Raw genomic sequence first — 22,035 nt, 5'->3', positions numbered from 1 at the left:
AGCAGAGTGTTCCCTAGCTCTTGTCATATGTCTGATGACTCCAGCCTCCTCTCAATTGTAAGCAGTAGCTAATGGAGATGAATTGAATCCTTAATGACACTAACTTCAATGACCTCCAGAGGGCACTACAGAACAGTCTTTAAAATGCAAATACAAATAAAAGCATTTTATATTTAAGATCTCGAGCTGCTACAATAACAATAAAAGGGCCACACTTCTCCCACATCATGTTGACATTTATAATGATCAATTCACTGCTGACAGGTTTCTGTTCTGCTTCCTTTGCTGGTTTTGGTGGAAAATTGGATATTATTTTGACAATGGCATAGTCTGTTTTATTACACATATTTATTTAAAGCCATGAAGAATGTGATGTTTCATGTTCTGACCAGACACCCGCTGTCATGGTTAGAAAATATGGTGCTGCTAAAGTGATGAGCATTTTTCCGCTGTGTGCATTATGCTGTTGCACAGATATTTCCAGTGAGGGACATTTATTTGTAGAACAGAGCAGCAGCTTTCTGCCTGTCTGCTGTCTTAGAGGAGGGTCTTCCATATGCATTGTGGAGCCTGTAGGAAATGTCCTCACTTCATGGCAGAGATGGTTGGCAGGCAGGCAGCCGAGGTGAGAGATGCCACGGGAAGATGAAAACAGATGGGATGAACACGCAATGACCGCCTCTCACTGGGGTAAAGGGTAAAAAAAAATCTGTTATAACACCACAGTTCATCCAAAGTGCAGCATGAACCAAAGGAAACCCAAAGTGAGCAATAACTCAACCATCATTGGAAACAATAGAATAATTCTGTAAATACAATCTTTAAAGCTGATATCTATTGTCACATGCTTTTAAACAGCAGATGTAGCCCCCCACCTTCACCCACCCACACACATCACACCCCCACTGGGCTATAGGATCTGAACACCTGTTTCACTGTGGAGCTAAAAAAAAAAGGAACAGCTCCTCAAATGTCTTTCTGAAAGACTGTTAGTGTTCCTGTTAATTTACAGGAGTTTACACCTTTAGATGCGGTGCCAGCGGCCTGTTTTGTTCTACTGGGGTTTGTGAGGCCCAACCTAGATTTGCATACATGTACTAATGTGGGTATAATTGCACAGAAATACATTTAAAAAAAATCTAAATTAGAATGAATCATTTTGCACTGATTTTATTACAGAATATTACANTCGAAACAGAGCAGAATTTTTTAGAGGGCATGTTTATGTACCCTATGCTGCATCAGGCCTATTCAGTTGGTGGCAAGAAGCCACATCTGGCCCAGAAGGAACCTCCGAGTGGCCTAGCATACATAAATCTGATATACTGGTATGACAAAATATGTAAACTACAGGTAGTGCCTGAAAGTAGAAAACAAGGGGGAATATTTTTTTTTATTACAAAAGTGAAACAATAAAAAATGATATTTTTACTGCATTAATTTGCATTTGTTTAAACTTGTCATGATTAATGCTAAAAAGAAAAAAAAAGTTTTTTAATAGGCTGCTGAAAATGTCTGACCAATCTAAAATAGCTGATTTTAAAATCCAGCCCAGATGAATTTGTGACTGAATAGCCCTGTGCTACAACATCAGAGAGTCCACTACTTTTATAGGATATACCGTATATATGTATACACAGTATCACATCCCAGAATTGATTACAAATGTTAAAATTCTGTTTCAATTCTAATGTGTCTTAAAAACATGTGTACTTTACATTAATGCTTTTTAGCCTCTTGGGATATTTTTCCAAATAATTCTTTACATTATTATCACTATTTTGAGCATACATTTTTATAGAGTGTCGAACATTGTTGTTGTTTTGTCTTACTAAGGGCATTTTCGGGGGCTATTTTTTCATTGTTTCAATGGTTGGCTTTTGTGTCACTCCCTTGAAATCAATGTGAAAGAGATTCCTGCTGCATTCATTGAGCAACCAATCCCATTACTCAGTGGCTACTGTACATGTTTGTGTTAATATGTGCATTTGAATTCTTTCGCAGGCAGACAAATAAAGACAAATAACTAGTCAGCAATCAGTCATTTTGCATTAGTTTTATTACAGATAATTTAGGCATGTGGCGAGTCATACATTCTGTTTTCTGAACGTTTGAAGTAACATGCTAAAAGTTGACTTTAAAGTTGATTCTGTAGGTTACAGTAGTTTTTGATTTATTCTCGAAAAAAGAAACAGAGAAAGTGGGCATTAGCTGCATTTAGCATCAGCATTGTTATCAGCAGCTATAGAGTGCGTTGATCCTTGCGATGTCCCAGTAGGACAGGCCCTGCCTCTGGCCGATCTGGACGTTGGGGTCGGGGATGGGGGTGATGGTGTCCTTCCCGTACTGGATGGTGAAGGCTGTTCTTCCATAGTGCATGATGGAGGAGTAGTCGTAGGGAGTGTTGAGGTTGTTGGTGGCCTGCTTGTAGAAGTTGTAGGCCATCTGCGGGTTGATGTTCTCCCAGTTGATCCTGACGTAGTAGTCGCGGTCGCTCCTGGTCTGTTCGTGCTGGAAGCCCAGAGCGTGGTTGATCTCGTGCTGGATGATGCCGTGGTAGAGGCAGCCCTGCCTGTTGAGAGAGAGCACCTGTTTGCCTCCTGCTCTGCCCAGAGCGGAGAAACATCCGGCTTTGTTCTCAATGCTGATGTAGTCGTACTCGCTCTGACGGGGGACGAAGCGGAGGCAGGTGCTGCTGTGGAAGGCATTCATGGCGTAGTCGATCTTCTGTCTCTCCCAGCTGCTGAACTCACTGCTCACGGTGAAGGGGATCATCACCATGCCGTTGGAGGCTTTCTTCCACAGGCAGCTATTGTACCAGCACGTCATGGCGTTTCTGGTTGTGGGAAGCAGCAGGTCTCCTTCCAGCAGCATCTCATTGGTGCCGTTGTTGGTGGTCAGAATCCTGGTGGTGATGTCCACGGTGTCTGGGACTTCTTCTTCTCCTCCTTCCTCCTGGAGAGGAAGTGCCTGAGAGAGGCCGAGCAGCAGCAGCAGCAGCAGGCTGGCAGAGAGAGTCATCTTCAGGGTCGGTCTGGAGGCTGTGGAGCTTCTGTGGAGAGCTGCTGTGGAGAGACTCCTTGAAGGTTGATGTCTGACTCAGTTCAGTCCAGGGTCTTTATACTCTCCTCTACAGGTGTGTCTGCAGGAGGATTATGGGTTGGGGTCTACACTGCTAGGCCTGAACAAACCTCTGAAGGGAGGACTCCACAGACAAGCCTACTTTTTAAACATGGTTGGTTATTTTTGGACATTAGATGGATGAACACAGCTTTAGTCAATGGTTTTGGTTGAAACTTGTTAAGATGAACGCTTCACATGGTGTTCAACCAAAAAGACCTCATTGGAGTCTCCTTGTTGAACCAAACTTAATTTAAGCAAAGGCATGTACAGTATATGTCCCTCTGACACTTACTTTTGATATCTGTTCAAAAGAACTGAATTGCTAAGTAAGGAGGGTAACAAATACAAATACATTATTCTGATGGAAACAGATAATGTAGCCTATTCAAGACAGATATAAACAGCATCTGATTATTAGCTCCCCTCCATTGATCTGTTACTCAGGTGACACAATTTGCCACGAACATCATACTGTCTCTTTTCAGGGTCATTACCAAGTCAAATCAAAGACACACAGACATCATAAATACACTGCTACAACCAAAAAAATACCCTTTATTGCAGTGGCAGGATAACTGATGTAAAGTCAGCATAAGATTAGAATAATAGAAAAAAAGTAAACTATCATATGTGTTTATGTGGTCCATGTACAGTATATAATCATAGTTTAACATGTTAGCATGCTACAATTTGCTAAGTAGCAATAAACATAAAGTCCAGCTGAGGCTGATGGGAATGTCATTAGTTTTGAGGGTATTTGGTCATAAACCGAAGTACTGGACTTGACACAATTTTGGCTTGATGGTGGTGCTAGATGAAAAGTCAGAGAATAAGGAAAGTGAAGACCATTATCATGAGAGGACCATAAACGTTTGTGCCAAATTTCATGGCAATCCGTCCAATGGTTGTTCCGTCATTTCACATAAAATCATAGATGTCAACCTCATGGTGACTCTAGAGGAAATGTTGTAGGACCACCAAAGTCAACTGATCCTTGTGGGGCCATGAATGGCTGTACAAAATTGCATGGCAATCCATCCAATAGCTGTTGAGATAGTTCAGTCTGCAAAGTGGTGCACAGACTCATACTGTCATCTCATCATCCGGTACTGAAGCCTGCACCCTGTGTGACTTAAAGACGAACACCACCTAAATCAAGAATTCCTATATGTTATTGCCATGGCCCAGGAAAGTTCAATGAATAGGCTATATGTGAACATGAGCTGCTCTCTCTCAAAGCCAGAAATCAGAGAAGTTAGTCTCAAACTTATGATGTCATAGGGTATAAAGTTTGAAGCTGCTCCATAGACAATGAATGGGAAACGGATTTTGTGAACCCACAGAATGTTTGATTTCTTTTTTATACCCAAATGAGATTCACTCTATTGTAGTGTTCTCTGTTCTGAAACAGAAAATGTACCCATATACTCAGATCAGTCCGCTGGGTGCTCATATGTCATCTATAACACCTTTTTACAATTCACAGACTATAGAGCAGCACCAGACTTTATGGCCTATGACATCACAATGTTGAGTTGTAGCACTCTATTTTTTTTATTTCATTTTGGAGAGTTTTTCATTTTTACTGATATTTTTGGACTGTCTTAGACCATGGGAATACCATGTATGAATTTTGAAAATGAGTGAAGTTCCCCTTTAATAGAAGCCTATACTGGATATTGACAAACTGAAGTAAGTCTTTGGGTTGCCATGGAATAGTCAAACAATACATTCTATGTATTTTCCTAAACAGTTTTGCTTGACCTTTTGACCTCAATGGAAAACATCATGGTGTGTGTGTGTGAGAGAGAGAGAGAGAGAGAGAGAGAGAGAGAGAGAGAGAGAGAGAGAGAGAGAGAGAGAGAGTGTTATTGGTTACTGTTATTGCCACTTATCATTGCTCTGTGCATTGATAGCTCTTTTTTATTCTGTTTCTGCACCTTGTGATGTGCCTGTGTGAGATATATGACCAAAATATATTTTTTATTTCAAAAGTGAAACAATAAAAATTCAATTCTAATGTGTCTTAAAAACACGTGTACTTTACTTTAATGCTTTTTAGCCTCTTGTGATATTTTTCCAAATAATTCTTTACATTATTATCACTATTTTGAGCATACATTTTCACAGTGTTGAACATTGTTGTTGTTTTGTCTTACTAAGGGCATTTTTGGGGGCTATTTTTTCATTGTTTCAATGGTTGGCTTTTGTGTCACTCCTTTGAAATCAATGTGAAAGAGATTCCTGCTGCATTCATTGAGCAACCAATCCCATTACTCAGTGGCTACTGTACATGTTTGTACTAATATGTGCATTTGAATTCTTTCACAGGCAGACAAATAAAGACAAATAACTAGTCAGCAATCAGTCATTTTGCATTAGTTTTATTACAGATAATTTAGGCATGTGGCGAGTCATACATTCTGTTTTCTGAACGTTTGAAGTAACATGCTAAAAGTTGACTTTAAAGTTGATTCTGTAGGTCACAGTAGTTTTTGATTTATTCTCGAAAAAAGAAACAGAGAAAGTGGGCATTAGTTGCATTTAGCATCAGCATTGTTATCAGCAGCTATAGAGTGCGTTGATCCTTGCGATGTCCCAGTAGGACAGGCCCTGCCTCTGGCCGATCTGGACGTTGGGGTCGGGGATGGGGGTGATGGTGTCCTTCCCGTACTGGATGGTGAAGGCTGTTCTTCCATAGTGCATGATGGAGGAGTAGTCGTAGGGAGTGTTGAGGTTGTTGGTGGCCTGCTTGTAGAAGTTGTAGGCCATCTGCGGGTTGATGTTCTCCCAGTTGATCCTGACGTAGTAGTCGCGGTCGCTCCTGGTCTGTTCGTGCTGGAAGCCCAGAGCGTGGTTGATCTCGTGCTGGATGATGCCGTGGTAGAGGCAGCCCTGCCTGTTGAGAGAGAGCACCTGTTTGCCTCCTGCTCTGCCCAGAGCGGAGAAACATCCGGCTTTGTTCTCAATGCTGATGTAGTCGTACTCGCTCTGACGGGGGACGAAGCGGAGGCAGGTGCTGCTGTGGAAGGCATTCATGGCGTAGTCGATCTTCTGTCTCTCCCAGCTGCTGAACTCACTGCTCACGGTGAAGGGGATCATCACCATGCCGTTGGAGGCTTTCTTCCACAGGCAGCTATTGTACCAGCACGTCATGGCGTTTCTGGTTGTGGGAAGCAGCAGGTCTCCTTCCAGCAGCATCTCATTGGTGCCGTTGTTGGTGGTCAGAATCCTGGTGGTGATGTCCATGGTGTCTGGGACTTCTTCTTCTCCTCCTTCCTCCTGGAGAGGAAGTGCCTGAGAGAGGCCGAGCAGCAGCAGCAGCAGCAGGCTGGCAGAGAGAGTCATCTTCAGGGTCGGTCTGGAGGCTGTGGGGCTTATGTGGAGAGCTGCTGTGGAGAGACTCCTTGAAGGTTGATGTCTGACTCAGTTCAGTCCAGGGTCTTTATACTCTCCTCTACAGGTGTGTCTGCAAGAGGATTATGGGTTGGGGTCTACACTGCTAGGCCTGAACAAATCTCTGAAGGGAGGACTCCACAGACAAACCTACTTTTTAAACATGGTTTGTTATCTGTGGTCATTAGGTGGGACATGTTAAACTAAACATCTCACATTGTCTTCAACCATTAAGGATTCCCATTATGTTTATCAAACGTTAATTCAAGCTTAATCGTGTATGTGTATATGTATGTGTTAGCCTCTTTAACACTCTTAACTATTTCGATATCTCTTCCATACCATTTACTTGTATGTATAATTAAATAGTGTAGCCTACTTGTTGCCTATATTCAATCAAACCATGAAATGTAAAATACAAGACTATGGGTCAAAAGCTATGATGGTGGCTTTGTTAGACTGTGCTCAGGCACAGCTGTGCAACATTTAGCATGCTAACAATGATAATGTTAATATATATTAATAAGCTGATGTGTAGCATATCAAATGTTAACAATGTTTACTATCTTAGTTTTGTGTGTTAGCATGCTAACATTTGCTAATAAAAAGTAAGAGGAGTTAACTAAAGTTATTTGGATTCATCCATTAATGTGTGCACTAAATGTTGTGGCTATCCCTTTAATAATTCTTGAGACATTTCACTACTGTGGCACTGTAGGGGGAAAGTCTGGGGACCATGAATGTATGCCAACTCTTTCATGGCAAACCATCCAATAATTGCTGAGACATTTTAGTCTGGACCTAAGTGGTAGACAATGCAGACCTTCAAGCTGGCCAATCACTGAATAATTTAGTGTTCATATCTTGGATTTAGGTTTTCAAGAGTGAGTCTATTCTTTTGTTTACATTTGGATCACTGATTGAGCCTTTAATTTATATCTATCACTAATCTATATAAAACTGAAACAAATACTCAATTATTTATCAGTGGACTGACTGAATAATCTAAAAAATACTCAGCAACTCCTTTAATAACAGTTTATGTCATAAAAAAACAATATTTTCAAGCTTTTTCAGTTGAACAAAACAAGTAATTTCACATCACCTTAGTCTTTAGGAAATTGTAATTGGTATTTTCCACTATTATCTGACAATGGACAAAATAGTCAGCAGATTACGCCATAATGAAAATAACTGTTGCTTGGGCCCTTATATTAACTTGTTTGACATATGACATTACTTGGCTAGTGTGTAATTTTGATAAATTGGAGATATTGTAATAACATGTGGGCTCTGCAGTTCAAAACAAAGCTTTCGGCTACAGATCTCCTGGGAGTTGTTTTACAGCCAACTACTTGCATGAGGAATCATTTAGCTGTTTGAAACATCTCAGAACTGGTTCAGCAAAAAATTCTGTCGTAAATCTGAAATCTGCCAACTCACACAAGTCATTGAAAAGATGCCTTTAATTATTGAAATGTCCAGTAAGGTCAAAAATAGAATGACCTTAAGTTGCTTTATCACCGACATGTGGGCAGCCAACGGTCAGAAAGTCACAGTCAAACACACAGCGTATGTCAACACCATGTTCTACAGCTCACAGAGGTGCTTTAACCATGCTTTGAATTCACAGGTTTTCTTCATCTTATGATTTTTTTCCTCATGGATTACTTAACATTGCTAGTTTGGGGATAATATTTACATACTGTAAAATAATTTTCCCATTTGTTTGGACAACTAGCCAGATGTCGGGGGAAAAAAAGAAGAGAAATGCATCTATATTCATCACAGCTTTAGCAAGTTGTTTGTTTCAGGCATTCCTCGAGCCACTGTTTTGTGCAGATATTCAACAATCACAAAAAAGACATATAATATATACCAGATCATATTCCAAAACACCAGAAAAACCCACTAGTTTGTGAGAACACAACCTACAAAGGTTTTAGCTTTAGATATAAACTCTGACATCATTTTTATTTGTGTTCTGGTAATTTATTTGTTTGTTACAGGATAAACGCATGAATGCACTCCTCTTTGTGTGGACCTTGTGATTAAGAGGCATCCTAAAATAATGTCTTCAGTTGGCTTGCACTGCATCAGCAGGCACTGTGGTTGATCTTAAATCACCCCAGGTACTCTGAGTGACTCCATGAGAAATGGACGCTCTTCCTGCTGAGTCCACAGTTTGCCTGATAGATTGTGCTGCTTCAGATGCTATTGAATTGGTCCTGATAGAGCATCTGAATGGTCCGAGGGATATTGTTAGCCAAAAGCTGTGGGGTGAGTGGTAAGTGACCTTGGCACTCAGCGCTCTCTTATTTCACGGTTATGATAGAGGATTTTTTGCGGTGTGTGTTTTTTTTACTACTGTCTCTGTGGCACTCTGTTCTGCCACTTTGCTGTCATTTTCATTTCTTCTGCATGGCCAGCTTCAGTGTGGATAAACTCCATCATCATCCATCACAAACCAGACAAGCACTTGGATATCTTTTTTATTTTAGGAAAAGAAAAGAGAATTATTGCTTGCACTCAAAGTGAATGTTTGCATTTATTATGATTAAGTAAATTAAAACACATTCTATATTCCTTTTGGTGACATAAAACTCGAGATCACAGTACAGCTGATGGGAGTGTTACAGACAGAAGCCCTTTGATGTTGCTGCTGGTGTAATTCAACCATCATATCCAGATTTCCCGAAGGCATTAACTTTAAATAGCACAATGGAGAGTTACATTACATCTGCTTGACTGGCAGCTGGATAGTCTACACTGCACCAGCAATACCAGTCCTGTGACATTTTTCCTTTTAAGGAAACACAGTCATTTCTGGACAAAAGCATCATGGTAGTTGCTACCTTTTGGCCGGCATAGCGGCTACAGAGCTCACAATTTAACTCTCATAAGAGTTTTTAACTCTAATGTTTGAATATGCCCTTTAACATGACACACACCACCTTCTCATCATTTAATCACTCTAAGGAAGAGAATCATACCACCTCAACTGTCAAAATATAGTCAATGAAAACTTAAAATACACATTGAACATCATAAAATAAATATGGCCTACGTAATAATGGTCCCTGAGCATTTGTCCAAAATGATACCACAGTGCTTTGCCTTCAATGTTTCCATGTAGAACATCTACAGCAGTACAACAGGGGGCTACTGATGTGTGTAATAGAGTTCTTATGTGGCAAGTGTTGAATTTTTAACCATCCTGAGCCAGCTGAGTAGACTCCATCCAGGCATGAAGATAGGAAGATAGATTACCTAAGATAAAACTACCAAAACATAACATAGCATGGCATGTGCAGGAATAGGGCGAGGGGCTGCCCATACACTATTTGCTAGTGCCCATATTGAGACCCTTATTTAAAGGGTAAATTTGATATATTTCAGCCTGGACCCAATTTCCCATGATTTTATGACTAATGGGAACAGCAGTTTTTTAAATTGGTCCAGTACTGAATGAGAGTGCTGCAGCCGGCAGCTGCGAAACAGGCTTCAGTGTCAACATTCAGGGTCACACCGTCAATTTAAGGCCACTTAAAGTGCTTGTTTTTGCCACTGACAAGTTCAGATTAGTACTCTCAGTGTCTAACAACGTTATGGAAAGGACGCTGCAGAGATAAACCTCTTTGATAAAGAGTAAGATCTCTTTTATTAAAACAGAAACAACCCAGAAATTGCTATCACTATTGCTAACTCACCAGACTCCGTTTAAATAAACAGCAGTTTTATCATTGTAAAACACTCTTCATTCAAAGTCAACGGAAACAAAATTAAACTCACAAAAGCTGTCTCGGTTCTTCTATTCAGTGTTCCAACAATCACCAGCACTGGTGTGGCTGAAATAAACCCTTAATCCCCATAGTTAGATGTGAAAATATACTGGCTCTACACTTGCTAAAATTAGCTTTATTTTCAGTGGAGTCTGGTGGATTGGACAAAAGTGACTTCAGGGCTGTTTCCAGTTAAATAAAAAGTATCTTACTCTTCAACAAAAAGGTTAACCTCTGTAGGGATGCTGTCCATAAAATAACAGACAATTAGAATATTAATCTAAGCCTGTCGGTGGCACAAAAAGCACTTGAAATGGATGTAAATTGATGGCGCAAACATGCCCCAAGTACTTACACTGCAGACTGTTACACCACTGCAGATCTGTCCTTCAATGCTGGACCAGTTTTAAAAATTGTTGCTCTCACTTTGACTCAAAGACATAAAATATGGTCAAGGTTGAAAAATGCTAACCTTACTCTTTAACTGCTGTGCCATAATGGGGTGATTCCATGCTTCATGTTTGCCCTAATGAGACACTGTCATCAAGAGACAGGCATCATGTGGTGCTGCACAGGGTCATTTGATGCTACACTGCAGTAACCTTGGGAAAAATTAACTCTAATACAATGGGCTGCCTAACCCCTTTTCTTTTCTTGCTCCTGCCTCATGAAAACAAAACCTTTTTTCAATTTTGTAAAATTGTAAATGTAAAGGTAGGCCTTAGATAAAGTATGCTGCGTAAAGTTCAATCGGAAATGACCATCATCTCTGATATCGCCTCTGACTTCCTACTTCTACCATGACCTTGGTGTATGAGCATCTTCATCGACATCCATCAGCTTCACAGTAATTTTCCACTGTACATTCACACTACAAAGCTGCCCAATACAACCACAGTCCAGTACTCCTGCAGCACTCGGCAGCTCCACAGAGGCTGTGGGGTTCAGTGTCTCACTGCATCCCACCAGACACTGAAGAATCAGAAAGGACAGTGGTGATGACCTTCTGGCAAATTACATTACAGTGAGAATAAAATAGAAAACAGGAGTCTGAATTATTGCCAGTGTGGTACCATTAGATAATGTGAATTCAGTGATCCGAGGGCCAGGATCTTCATTTTGAAAGCTAGATCAAAATACTGCTCTGGTCTAGTGAAAAGATGGTGTCTGATGTAGGTGCACCTTTAACTGTGAACCCATCTTACACTGATATGTTTTTTTGTTGTGTGAACACGTGTTATTGACAAGTGAAGATGTGCTGTGTCATTTTCCTCCCAGCTGATCAGTCAGTGTGTGTTTATGAGGATCCTTCAGTGAGTTCTGATGAAATGTTGCGTTTTTTGTGGCAATGATTAAGCTGAAAGTCTGCACAGGTAAAATGATGATGTGAGGAAACACGTTGACAGAGAAGGGGAGGATCAGAGAGAGACACAGAGAGATTAGACCTCCCTCGTCGTTCTTTTGGTCTACGGATGGGAGGAGGAGGAGGAGCATCATAACACCGCCTGAAGGACGCAGAGCTGCGGTTCGGAACCGGGCTGAGAAACCAAATCCAGTCGGCACCGGTGCTGGGTGGAGATGTAACATCCCGGATGTGGGGAAACAGCGTCCTGTAGTTCTACGTCGGGTATTAGGAGCCGTCATACATATACATGCGTAGTCTACGTATTTAAATATGATGTAGCCGATACGCACTGGCTGGACAGGCGGTGAAGAGAGGTCGCTGACGGACTGTGCGTAATGCTGAGTGGACAGCAGTATTTCTCGCTGTATATTCCAGCCTAGACGGGCTATTGACAAGAGATTCGCACTTCTTCTGCAGTGCAGCTCGTCATTATAACCAGATGCTCTCCGCCGGACCGGACCCGTTCAGTTTCATGCCGTCCAACCCGACCGGAGCCTGAGCCGAAGGATGCAGGTTAAAAACCAGATCTGCACAGAGCGGAGCAGCACCGACGACCCGGAGCAGGATGACAACCAGAAGAAGACCTCGTGTTTTTCCAACATTAAGATTTTCCTGGTGTCGGAATGTGCGCTCATGTTGGCACAGGGCACCGTGGGCGCTTATCTGGTGAGTTTCAACACAACAGTCACCACAGACACAGTGCTACTGTCGTCTCTGTGTGTATATACCTCAGGTAACATCGGGTTAACGCAGCGCCCTTCAAACCGGCACAGGCAGACAGTGAGTAACGATGCGGCGCTTCCGCTGATGCGGTTAATAATCATATTATTCTGATCACATTGGAATAATCACATCCTCCAGCAACCATGGGACGCGGTGCTTTCGCTGATTGATGACTTGCTGCGTATTATCCATCAGGCCTATGCACCATCTGCATGACACAATGCGCGTCACAGCGGCCGTAGGCTCCACGTTGTTGTTGGAGAATTTTATATGCGTATATGGATGGTCTGTTGGAGAGCACGTTACGAAACACTGGTCAGGAGGTCCATCCAACCTGCCGGCGCTGCTGCTACATCTTGCGCCCGCGTGCCTCAGTGATGCAGGAGGCCTTTGACACTGGAGGATATAGGCCTAGGAGATGACGTGATCACCACAACAAAAGCGACAATAGCCTATATTTTCAGAAAAGCTACCTTTGATTTTATACCCATTTACACTACATTCCCAGTGACAGTTTATGTTATGCAGTGATATCCACAGATTGATGTCATCATAAGAGATAAGCACTTGATGAGTTTAGGAGCCAAAAGAAAATATAAATGACTAAAAAAATGATGCATAATCACTGATGCAGAGGTGAAGCATCTTCCCTGACAGTAAACAAAAACCCTGTACTAAAAAAATTGTTAAGTGATGCTGTAATTTTGAAATATTATGTGTGTAATGATAGATAATGTGGCCAAAGCCAACCACAGCAGTTAATGGAATTGTGTGGTCTACCTACATTATAAGAGTTGGCCCAACCACTTACTGTAAATCTGTATTAATATGAAAGATGCCACTTTGATCAGGGTTATTATTTGCCTGATGAAAGGTGTCTGCACGGTTTTGATACTATAAATATTTGCACATGCAGGTTGATGCTTCATTTTGTTCTTCACAAGGGACAGAACACTTAACTGAAAACGTATTCATCTTCATTCACTGTTGTGTTAATACAGTCCAGGAGGGCATTCTAAAAAGAGGCAAGGTCACAGGTCAGTTTCTTGTTTCTCATTAGATCTGGCTTTTATATCTGTGCAGCTTTTACTTGCTGGTTTGGATGAGAAAAACAACAAAAGGCCTAAATTGTATTGTAACAACATGAGTTGATCCCCCAGATCCAGTCACACTGTACACAGTCACATTTCCCAGTGGAGATGTTGAAAAAGAGGCTTTGTTTAGAAAAAGAAGAACATGCCAAAAAAAAAAGTTCCTCCATGATGTCTGGTGTTTGGCAAAGACTGCAGCTTGGCAGAAACACAACTGAGTTGGTTTTAATGTGTTTTGCACCAGTCACAAATTTAAAGTGCATTAGTGTTTACCTTGAAGACTGCAGTGGATCTTCCTCCTTTTAAACCAGCATCCCAAACCAAAAGTGCACCTTTAGCAAATCCCGCTGCAGACAAAAGCACTGGAGAAACACTGCTGATCCTTCCCTGTACAAAATATTGTTTGTCATCATCTTTTATTCTCTGTCACTTTTTAATTCAGCCTCTTTTTTGGCTCACAGTGTGGGTTTATTTTCTCTGCTCGGTAGCACATTGTCTTTTACAAGTGAATTACAGTCAAACTTTGGAAGAGGACAAAGCAATAATGACTGAAGATCATCACTGTCAGCACAGCAGCACCTGCGTAACAGCTTTCCATGGCTTAGTCTATATTCATCAAACTGAAATGGGCAGCTTTTCTGTGTTCTCTAAAGCTCTACATCAGTTGGTATTGTCTGTAAACATTTGACTGGATTGGACTAAAATGTCTAAATCTGGAACATAAAAGGTGTAAAGCAGCTGTTCTCCATCAGCAGCCAGTATGAGGCTGCACATAAATCCTCCAGGATCACAAGAGTAAATCTCAACACTGTTGTTCAGACTCAGTGACCTCTGAACTGTGTCCTCCCAGCCTGAGAGCCAGGGAAGCATAAATTACAGCTCTATAGTAACTGTAAGTGAACAGTGGAAACAATGTGAATGTTCAGTTAATGTAAAGTAATCTTTACTAATTGTCAGGCTGTCAGCTGGACCGTCTTGTCTGTCAGTCCCACACATGTGCTGTAAGGTGACAGAACTGGGTTAGTGTTCCACAGTTGAAACAACAGACCTGTCACAGCTGTCTTCCTGTTTTAGAAGGGAATTACAGATTTCATCCTTTTTTTGGAAAGTGGGGGAGGGGTGTCAGTTGTCTAGCTGTTTGGACTGCTGTCCAGACACCTCTGGTGGCATTTCACTAAGGACAGGCCCAGTAATGCATGACTACACTGAGGGCATGGTAGTTATTTCTCCTTAAGCATAAATATCATCACATCTTTTTAATAAGAAAGGATTTCTAGTACTGATTTACCCAGAAGCAGTCCTCTTCTACCAGAATACCCTTAGAAAGGAACGATTAAATAAAATACATTTTTCAGCTGGACCCTAACATAGTAGAAATGATCCTCATTAACTGATCAGTTGATGAATATTAAAACTATTTGTTATCAACTGTTGATTGATTAAAAAGTAATTTTTAAAGCACAAATGCCAAACAGTACTTAGTTTTGACCTTATTGCTGAAGCTTTTCTTTGTTTCATGTAAAAGTAAATTGAATGTCCTTGGGGCTGTTTCTGGGTTGTTGTGGGGAGGGATTTTAAAGGGACAGTTCACCTTAAAATCAAAAATACATATCTTTCCTCTTACATGTAGTGTTATTTATCAGTCTAGATTGTTTTGGTGTCAGTTGCTGATTGTTGGAGATATCGGCTGTAGAGATGTCTGCCTTCTCTTGAATATAATGGCACTAGATGGCACTCGGCCTGTGGTGCTCAAAAAGCCATAAAAATACATTTGAAAAACTCAACAGCAATGTCTCTTTCCAGAGACCATGACCCGGTTACCCCAGATAATCCACAGACCTTGATTTGGGCAGTTTATGTAGGAGCAATTTTCTTTCTACTGAACTATACCAGCCAACAGTATTACTGAGCTAGCTAACGTTACAGCTCAACTGAGCAAGATGCCATTAATGTTTGCATCTAGCGCTGTCACAAGCACAAGCTTCTCATCCATGAATAAATAAATACATGCTTCCTTCTACACGGTGATATGTTTGGCAGGTGTAGATTGGTAGAGAGAAAATAGTTCCTACATGAAACCGCTCACAATAAGGTCTGTGGATTATCTTGAGTAACCACATCATGATTTCTTTAAAGAGACATTGCTGTTGAGTTTTTCAAATGTATTTTTTGGCACTTGGAGCACCACAAGCTGAGTGCCATCTAGTTCCATTATTTTCAAGAAAAGGTTCCAACACTCAACAACTCACACCAAAACAATCTAGATTGATAAATAGCACTACAGGTAAGAGGAAAAACATGTACTTTTGATTAGGGGGTGAATTGTCCCTTTAAAGTCATCATCTTGGGCTTTAGTGATGTTCACTTTAAACAATTTTCTGACATTTGATAGAATAAACAATCCATCAGTTAATCTGCAGATGAAGTGATAATGACAAATAATCTGTAATAAACAAGACAACAAGAAGTTGTCCTATATTGTAATGGAGTTTTGTGTAAGAAAAACAGGTGAAGCAACACAGAAAAAGGATGAATGGATCTTATTCATGATCTGTCTGATTTCACCTGCATAGTCATGATTACGTTCTCCTTTTTATCTGGAATTGCTTCAAAAAGTCTTGGGGCTTATACTGTACCTTTTGCTGTGGATGAATGATTAATAAAACTTTAGAATAACTTCTAACCAACCACTTCCTGTCAGTCATGTAAATGGTCAGGTGCACATATGATGCATCTTCATCACTTATACACACCCAGAACACAGCCGGTACGATGTGTTTGTGTCTGTTTCATAATTAGAACAGCTGCGTGAGGTTTCTCGCCTAAAGCCACACACATGCACATGTCCCTTTTTCCCTTGTTGGCATCAGGCTAGCCTCAGGGTTGTTTTAGGTGGAGGAGGAGGAGGACAGAGTGTGGGGATGAAGATGTTGTAAGCAGATCAGCTCAGCTACTGTGTGTCATCAACAGGTTTCTATTGTTGCTGGCAGAAGGCTGTTTCGATGCCCTGCCTTGTTGTTTGACACATATATTTAAATGGATGGCAAAATATATGTTATAAACTTCTGACAGGCTGGTAAAGTAAATAAAAGTGTAGAAATTATACATTATTATTTGCTGAATATAAAATTAATCATGCATAAAGCTGCATTAAAAGTTAGTTTGTTGGCTATGATGTCATTGGCAGTCCCAAATGGCTGCTAGTTGTAAAAACACTGTAACACTTGCCCTCTCTTTCTCTCCATCTCTCTCTGCCAGGTAAGTGTTCTGACCACTCTGGAGAGACGCTTCAACCTCCAGAGTGCAGATGTGGGCGTTATTGCCAGCAGCTTCGAAATCGGCAACCTGGCCCTCATCCTGTTCGTCAGCTACTTTGGCGCCAAGGCCCACAGACCCCGTCTTATTGGCTGCGGCGGGATTGTCATGGCGTTGGGGGCATTGCTGTCAGCCCTGCCAGAGTTCCTGACTCATCAGTATGAGTACGAGGCCGGGGACTCGTGGCACGCTGAGGACGGCAGGGATGTCTGCTCCAACATTTCCAGGTCAGAAAACCGAGACTCTGGGTTTAAATGTGGCAACAGAGCCAACACCAACATGATGTACCTTCTGCTGATCGGAGCCCAGGTTCTCCTGGGCATCGGAGCCACACCTGTCCAGCCTCTGGGAGTGTCCTACATCGATGACCATGTCCACAGGAAGGACTCCTCGCTGTATATAGGTGAGTAGCACAGAGATACTGTGCACCTGAAACATATGAACTGTGTGTGTGTGTTTATATTGTTCAGAGGTGTTCAGTACATGAAACACTAATTTTTGACACTGAATCATCAACCTGAACAGGTCCTACTGAATCATTAGCTTTAGTAAACCAAAACCCTTTTTGCTCTGTAACTCCCATCACCTTAGCTGTGATCTATATGTACCTTGCTGGTTTAAAGCTTCTTCAAATACCATGAAAGCTACAGAAACAATTATGACATGCTAATATGTTGCAGAGAGGTGCTTGCTGAGGTATAAACCCGTTTCAACAATATATAGACAGGAAACAAGCAACAGACTTAAACTAATTCAGAATCAGTGACTGAAACAGCTTTAATTTCACAAGGTCATGAACAGTCCACGAAATTGCTACCGATGTACTTGAAGAAATAGTTCCATATTTCAGGAAAAATGCTGAATGGCTTTCTTGCTGAGAGCAGGATGAGGAGATCGATACCACTCTTATGTCTTAACAATAAATATGAAGTCAGAGCCAGCAGGCAATTAGCTTAGCATAAAGACCAGAAGCAGCAACAGCTAGTATCGCTCCAGCACATAACTCCCTGTAAAACAACAACTTGTCTTTTTTAGATATCTGTTTATGTAAAGATTAAAGAATATAGTGACAATATTTTTAACTCCCCAAACTGGGATCCTTAAGTGTATTGCATGTTATGCATGTGCACATGTATGTGCTTATGCAAGCACCATAGGTGTTTGTATCATGATGGGGGATAATTTTTTCAGTAGTTAGCACATCTACTGAGTTAACCTTTCAACTCGCCTCAGCAAAAGACAAATGATGTTTTGTCTCCCAAAGCATAATTTATTTGAAAACTGTATAACAACACTGTAACACACAAGACCAGCTGTACACTCCATGGATCAAAAGCTTTGGTTGTTTTTCACCAGATGGTAGGCAAAGGTCTCCTCCTGAGCTGTCCGTTGCTAATGGCTGTCACTGACGTTTGCCCTTATGAAGTGATGTTAGGTTGCAACCAGGCCTTTAGGAAGTGTGCTGAGCTTTGAAGCCAGTTTTCAAAGTGGTCGAACAGCGGGTCATCATGTGATGCCACTGGGCCCAGAAAGACTTTTACCTATAGACTTACATTGGGAAAGAGACATCTATAAATCAGTGGATACATTTTAATGAGCATTACAACCCCCCAAAAAATGACTAGTTTCACTTTTAGAATTTGATCCATTTGGTCCAATAAGATATGAAGGGCAACACGATAAAATAATTGTAAATAATCTGAAGTTAGTGGAGCACTAAACTGGAAGTAGTCGGCTCGGCCAGTGGAAATTGATGTGCAAGATCTGGGTAATTTTACAGCTGAGAGGTCTAACTTTTTTTTGCTTTATGCGCCTCTTATGAACTTTCATAGGAATGAACAGGGATCCCCTCCAACACTGTATCCGGTTCTTTTTCTCCATCTGCATTTGCAACCACTTTGTATTTGTACCACTTCCTGCTTGTAGCAACCACTTACCACTTGAGACTTACCGTCTCAATATGATATTTTATATCAGCATTTCCATTGTGCGCAACCAGAAAAGTACTGATGCAGTGTGGGCAGAATGCAGCATTTTTGTTGTCACGTACACTATGAAGAAAAAATTAGACTCCTGGAGGTCTTTAAAAAAAGACTGACTTTATCTTTGGCACGATAACCGTTAATGTACTGCTGACAGGCTCTGTCACAAAGAGCCGCAAGTGTCATAGCAGCAGCCGTGACAATTTTGACTGACAGATGAATCAGTATTGAACTCAGACGTGTGGTGCATTGTTTATGTTTATATATTGGGTTAGATTATAATTAGTGGGACAGAACATAATAAACGTTTGTAAGTGCTGAAAACAAGTATAATCTTATTGCCATTATTTTAATTGTGGTGGAAATGGGGACAAATTGGTCGTGAATGTTGAAAGCCTGGACATTTTTATCATTTTACAGATATTTGTTGGGACTCAGGATAAACCAGTTTGAAACAATAAGTGTACTCCCCAAAATGTGAAACTACTTATTTAATGGTGTTTGTTCGTTCACAAGTGAGGGTAGAATGGAGCTTGAGATGGATCGGTGGTTGGTGCGGCTTCTGCAGTGGTGCAGGTGCTGCGCCGGACCGTTGTGGTGAAGATTTATTGGTCCATCTACGTCCCAACCCTCACCTATGGTCATGAGCTCTGGGTAGTGACCCAAAGAATGAGATCGTGGATACAAGTGGCGAAATGAGTTTCCTCCGTGGGGTTGCTGGGCTCAGACATGCGGATGGAGCTCGGAGTAGAGCCGCTGCTCCTTCATGTCGAAAGGGGTCAGTTGAGGTGGTTCGGGCATCTGATCAGGATGCCTCCTGGGCGCCTCCTGCTGGAGTTCTTTTGGGCACGTCCCACTGGTAGGAGGCCCCGAGGCAGACCCAGAACACGCTGGAGGGATTACATATGTCATCTGGCCTGGGAATGCCTTTGGGTCCCCCAGGAGGAGCTGGAAAGCATTGCTGGGGAGAGGGACGTCTGGGGTGCTTTGCTTGGCCTGCTGCCCCCGCGACCCGGCTCTGAATAAGTGGATGAAAATGGATGGATGGATGGATGGATGGATGGATGGATGGATGGATGGATGGATGGATGGATGTTTGGCCGGTTACCTAAGCCTGAGGCACCCACAAGGCTATAATATACTGTTTTTTAAAATCAAATTTGGCATGTTGTCAAAGGCTGTTGAATATGGTGCTGGGTGAAAATGCCGGTGCACTCAATGACACCAGATGTCTGTCCCTCCACACTAGAAGATGGAGTATACGGGTGGGATAAATGATGCAGAAAATAATATTGATTGTGACATACAAAACTCTGGCTAAGCTAAAATTTACAAGTAATAATAACTGAAGCATATCATTTAGAACCAGTCCTGGCAATAAAAACAACAGAAAACAATAATCCATGATCTCTTAACTAAGCAACAACTAGCAACAGCTTGATCCTCCATGCTGCTGCGTTCGGCTTACTTGCATTCCAGTTGGCTGGAAGTAATAAGAAACAAAGGCTAATGGCATAATAAAATTTCTACAATCACAATATCTATCAGAGTAAATGGGATGATTGTGTTGGCATAATTGAAACATGACTGTGACATGAATCATTCACATGTGCGCTAAATGATCAGCTCTCCTTAATTAACACAGAGGCTCATTTTAGAAGTACAAGGTCACAATATTATATTAAACAAAATCTTATTACTGATACAGTCCTCACTTAATCATAATTAGTTATGACAAGTTAGACAAATGGTTCATGACATGTGCACATACAGTATGTGGGAGCTGAGGCAGGTTTGGGGCTTTAGTTCATGTGCAGTGTAATGGATATACAAGTATGGTCACAGTCACATTACAATAAATTGAAAGAGACACTAGAATATATGACAGATGCTTAAAGGTACCACAAGCTTGACTAGATTTTACTTTTTTACACGTTTAATTCTTTTCACTGCACATCGCAATGTGTACAACTACACAACAGCTTCACCTCCTATGATACAATGTGCTGAAATAGTTAGAGCTGAAAACAACTCTTTATGTAATAATATTGACCCCAACTAAGCTTTCATGCCAATGTTGCTGCTGCTGATGTGCTCCTTAATATCTGAATGCCTACCATAGAAATAATGGAGGTAGCCACAGTCATGTCACCCATTGGTTTGTGGACTCCCATTTTGAAGCCTCAAGTCTGGCAGTATGACTGTTGTCATATTGTTTTTTTGGAGCCAGAAGTGACCATATTTGGATGAGAGGGCGGATCTGACTCACAGACTGTGGTGATGCTTCCCAGACAGCTTTTCATTCAAAGCAGCCCACCTTAGTCATGCATACATCTTTAGTCTCAATAAAATTCAAACAGGTGAGTCATATAAAAATTCACCTCTTGAACAGTTGTCATGAACGGGAGAATTAGCTATAGAGACCAAAACCTTTTTGTTTGTTTGTTTGAGCCAGGCTGTGAACATGTTTATTTCTGCTGTTAAGTTCAGCATTGTTACATGGGGGTCTTTGGGGAGTCACTCACTTTTGGAGCCAGCCTCAGTTGGCCATTCAAGGAACTGCAGTGTCTGGTAATGTGGCGTCTTTGTGCGTGGACTGCTGCTCATACCAACCACTCAGATTTTTTCTGTTAATTTTAATGAACCAGAAACTGTGGCACATAGATTATTGATGGAACAGATTCCTTTACAATTCCTAACATTTTTTAAATGATTTTAAGTGAACCTTGTCTGAAGAATGAAGGGAGGCTGAAATGATACAAAGTAACTGCCTGCCTGATTGAATCAGGATGAGGAAGTGGCCATTTTGGTCACTAACAACAGTAATTTCTGGCTAGCCTGTCCTCTCCTCTGGCCAACATCAAGACATACTGTGTGTCATAGTGTGTGTGTGTGTGTGTGTGTGTGTGTGTGTGTGTGTGTGTGTGTGTGTGTGTGTGTGTGTGTGTTGTTATGGTTAATCTGACTCACAGACTCAGGTTTGGTGACACTGCATTTATTCATAGTTTTCTATCCAGATTAACAAGCAATATCTTTAATAGCTACAATAAATATACATTTTCATGTGTCATGGTGCCACTGTAATGCACATAAACATCTCACATGACAGATTATGTATTAATATTTTTGCTGATCTAATATAGACAGAAAAAGAAATGCATTCTAAGTGTCAAACAACAAGTGTGGATTTTATTTCTTTATTTTAAAAAAAGATAGAT

The 22,035-nt window shown here is 41.2% G+C and overlaps 3 protein-coding genes across 3 annotated transcripts in view; 1 reads left to right on the top strand and 2 right to left on the bottom strand.

The window, feature by feature from the left end:
• Positions 1-2,041: 2,041 nt before the first annotated feature.
• On the bottom strand, positions 2,042-3,101 carry LOC126387364 (high choriolytic enzyme 2-like). Its single transcript, XM_050039923.1, has one exon. It carries the CDS (start codon positions 3,019-3,021, stop codon positions 2,236-2,238), a length of 786 nt encoding a protein of 261 aa, XP_049895880.1. The 5' UTR covers positions 3,022-3,101; the 3' UTR covers positions 2,042-2,235.
• A 2,390-nt stretch (positions 3,102-5,491) lies between these two features.
• On the bottom strand, positions 5,492-6,540 carry LOC126387454 (high choriolytic enzyme 2-like). The gene has a single exon (XM_050039998.1). It carries the CDS (start codon positions 6,469-6,471, stop codon positions 5,686-5,688), a length of 786 nt encoding a protein of 261 aa, XP_049895955.1. The 5' UTR covers positions 6,472-6,540; the 3' UTR covers positions 5,492-5,685.
• Positions 6,541-11,775: 5,235 nt separating this feature from the next.
• Positions 11,776-22,035, top strand: part of LOC126387272 (solute carrier organic anion transporter family member 3A1-like) — a 32,991-nt gene continuing 22,731 nt past the window's right edge. The window contains exons 1-2 of the mRNA XM_050039837.1: positions 11,776-12,372; positions 16,779-17,238. Of these exons, the coding sequence (XP_049895794.1) occupies positions 12,214-12,372; positions 16,779-17,238 (619 nt within the window). The 5' untranslated portion in view covers positions 11,776-12,213. The remainder of the gene's footprint in view (positions 12,373-16,778; positions 17,239-22,035) is intronic.

The sequence above is a fragment of the Epinephelus moara genome, chromosome 1 (assembly GCF_006386435.1).
Source record: "Epinephelus moara isolate mb chromosome 1, YSFRI_EMoa_1.0, whole genome shotgun sequence".
In the NCBI taxonomy this organism is placed as follows: domain Eukaryota; kingdom Metazoa; phylum Chordata; class Actinopteri; order Perciformes; family Serranidae; genus Epinephelus; species Epinephelus moara.
The sequence above is the reverse complement of the archived record's forward strand: the minus strand, read 5'-3'. Positions and strand labels throughout refer to the sequence as shown.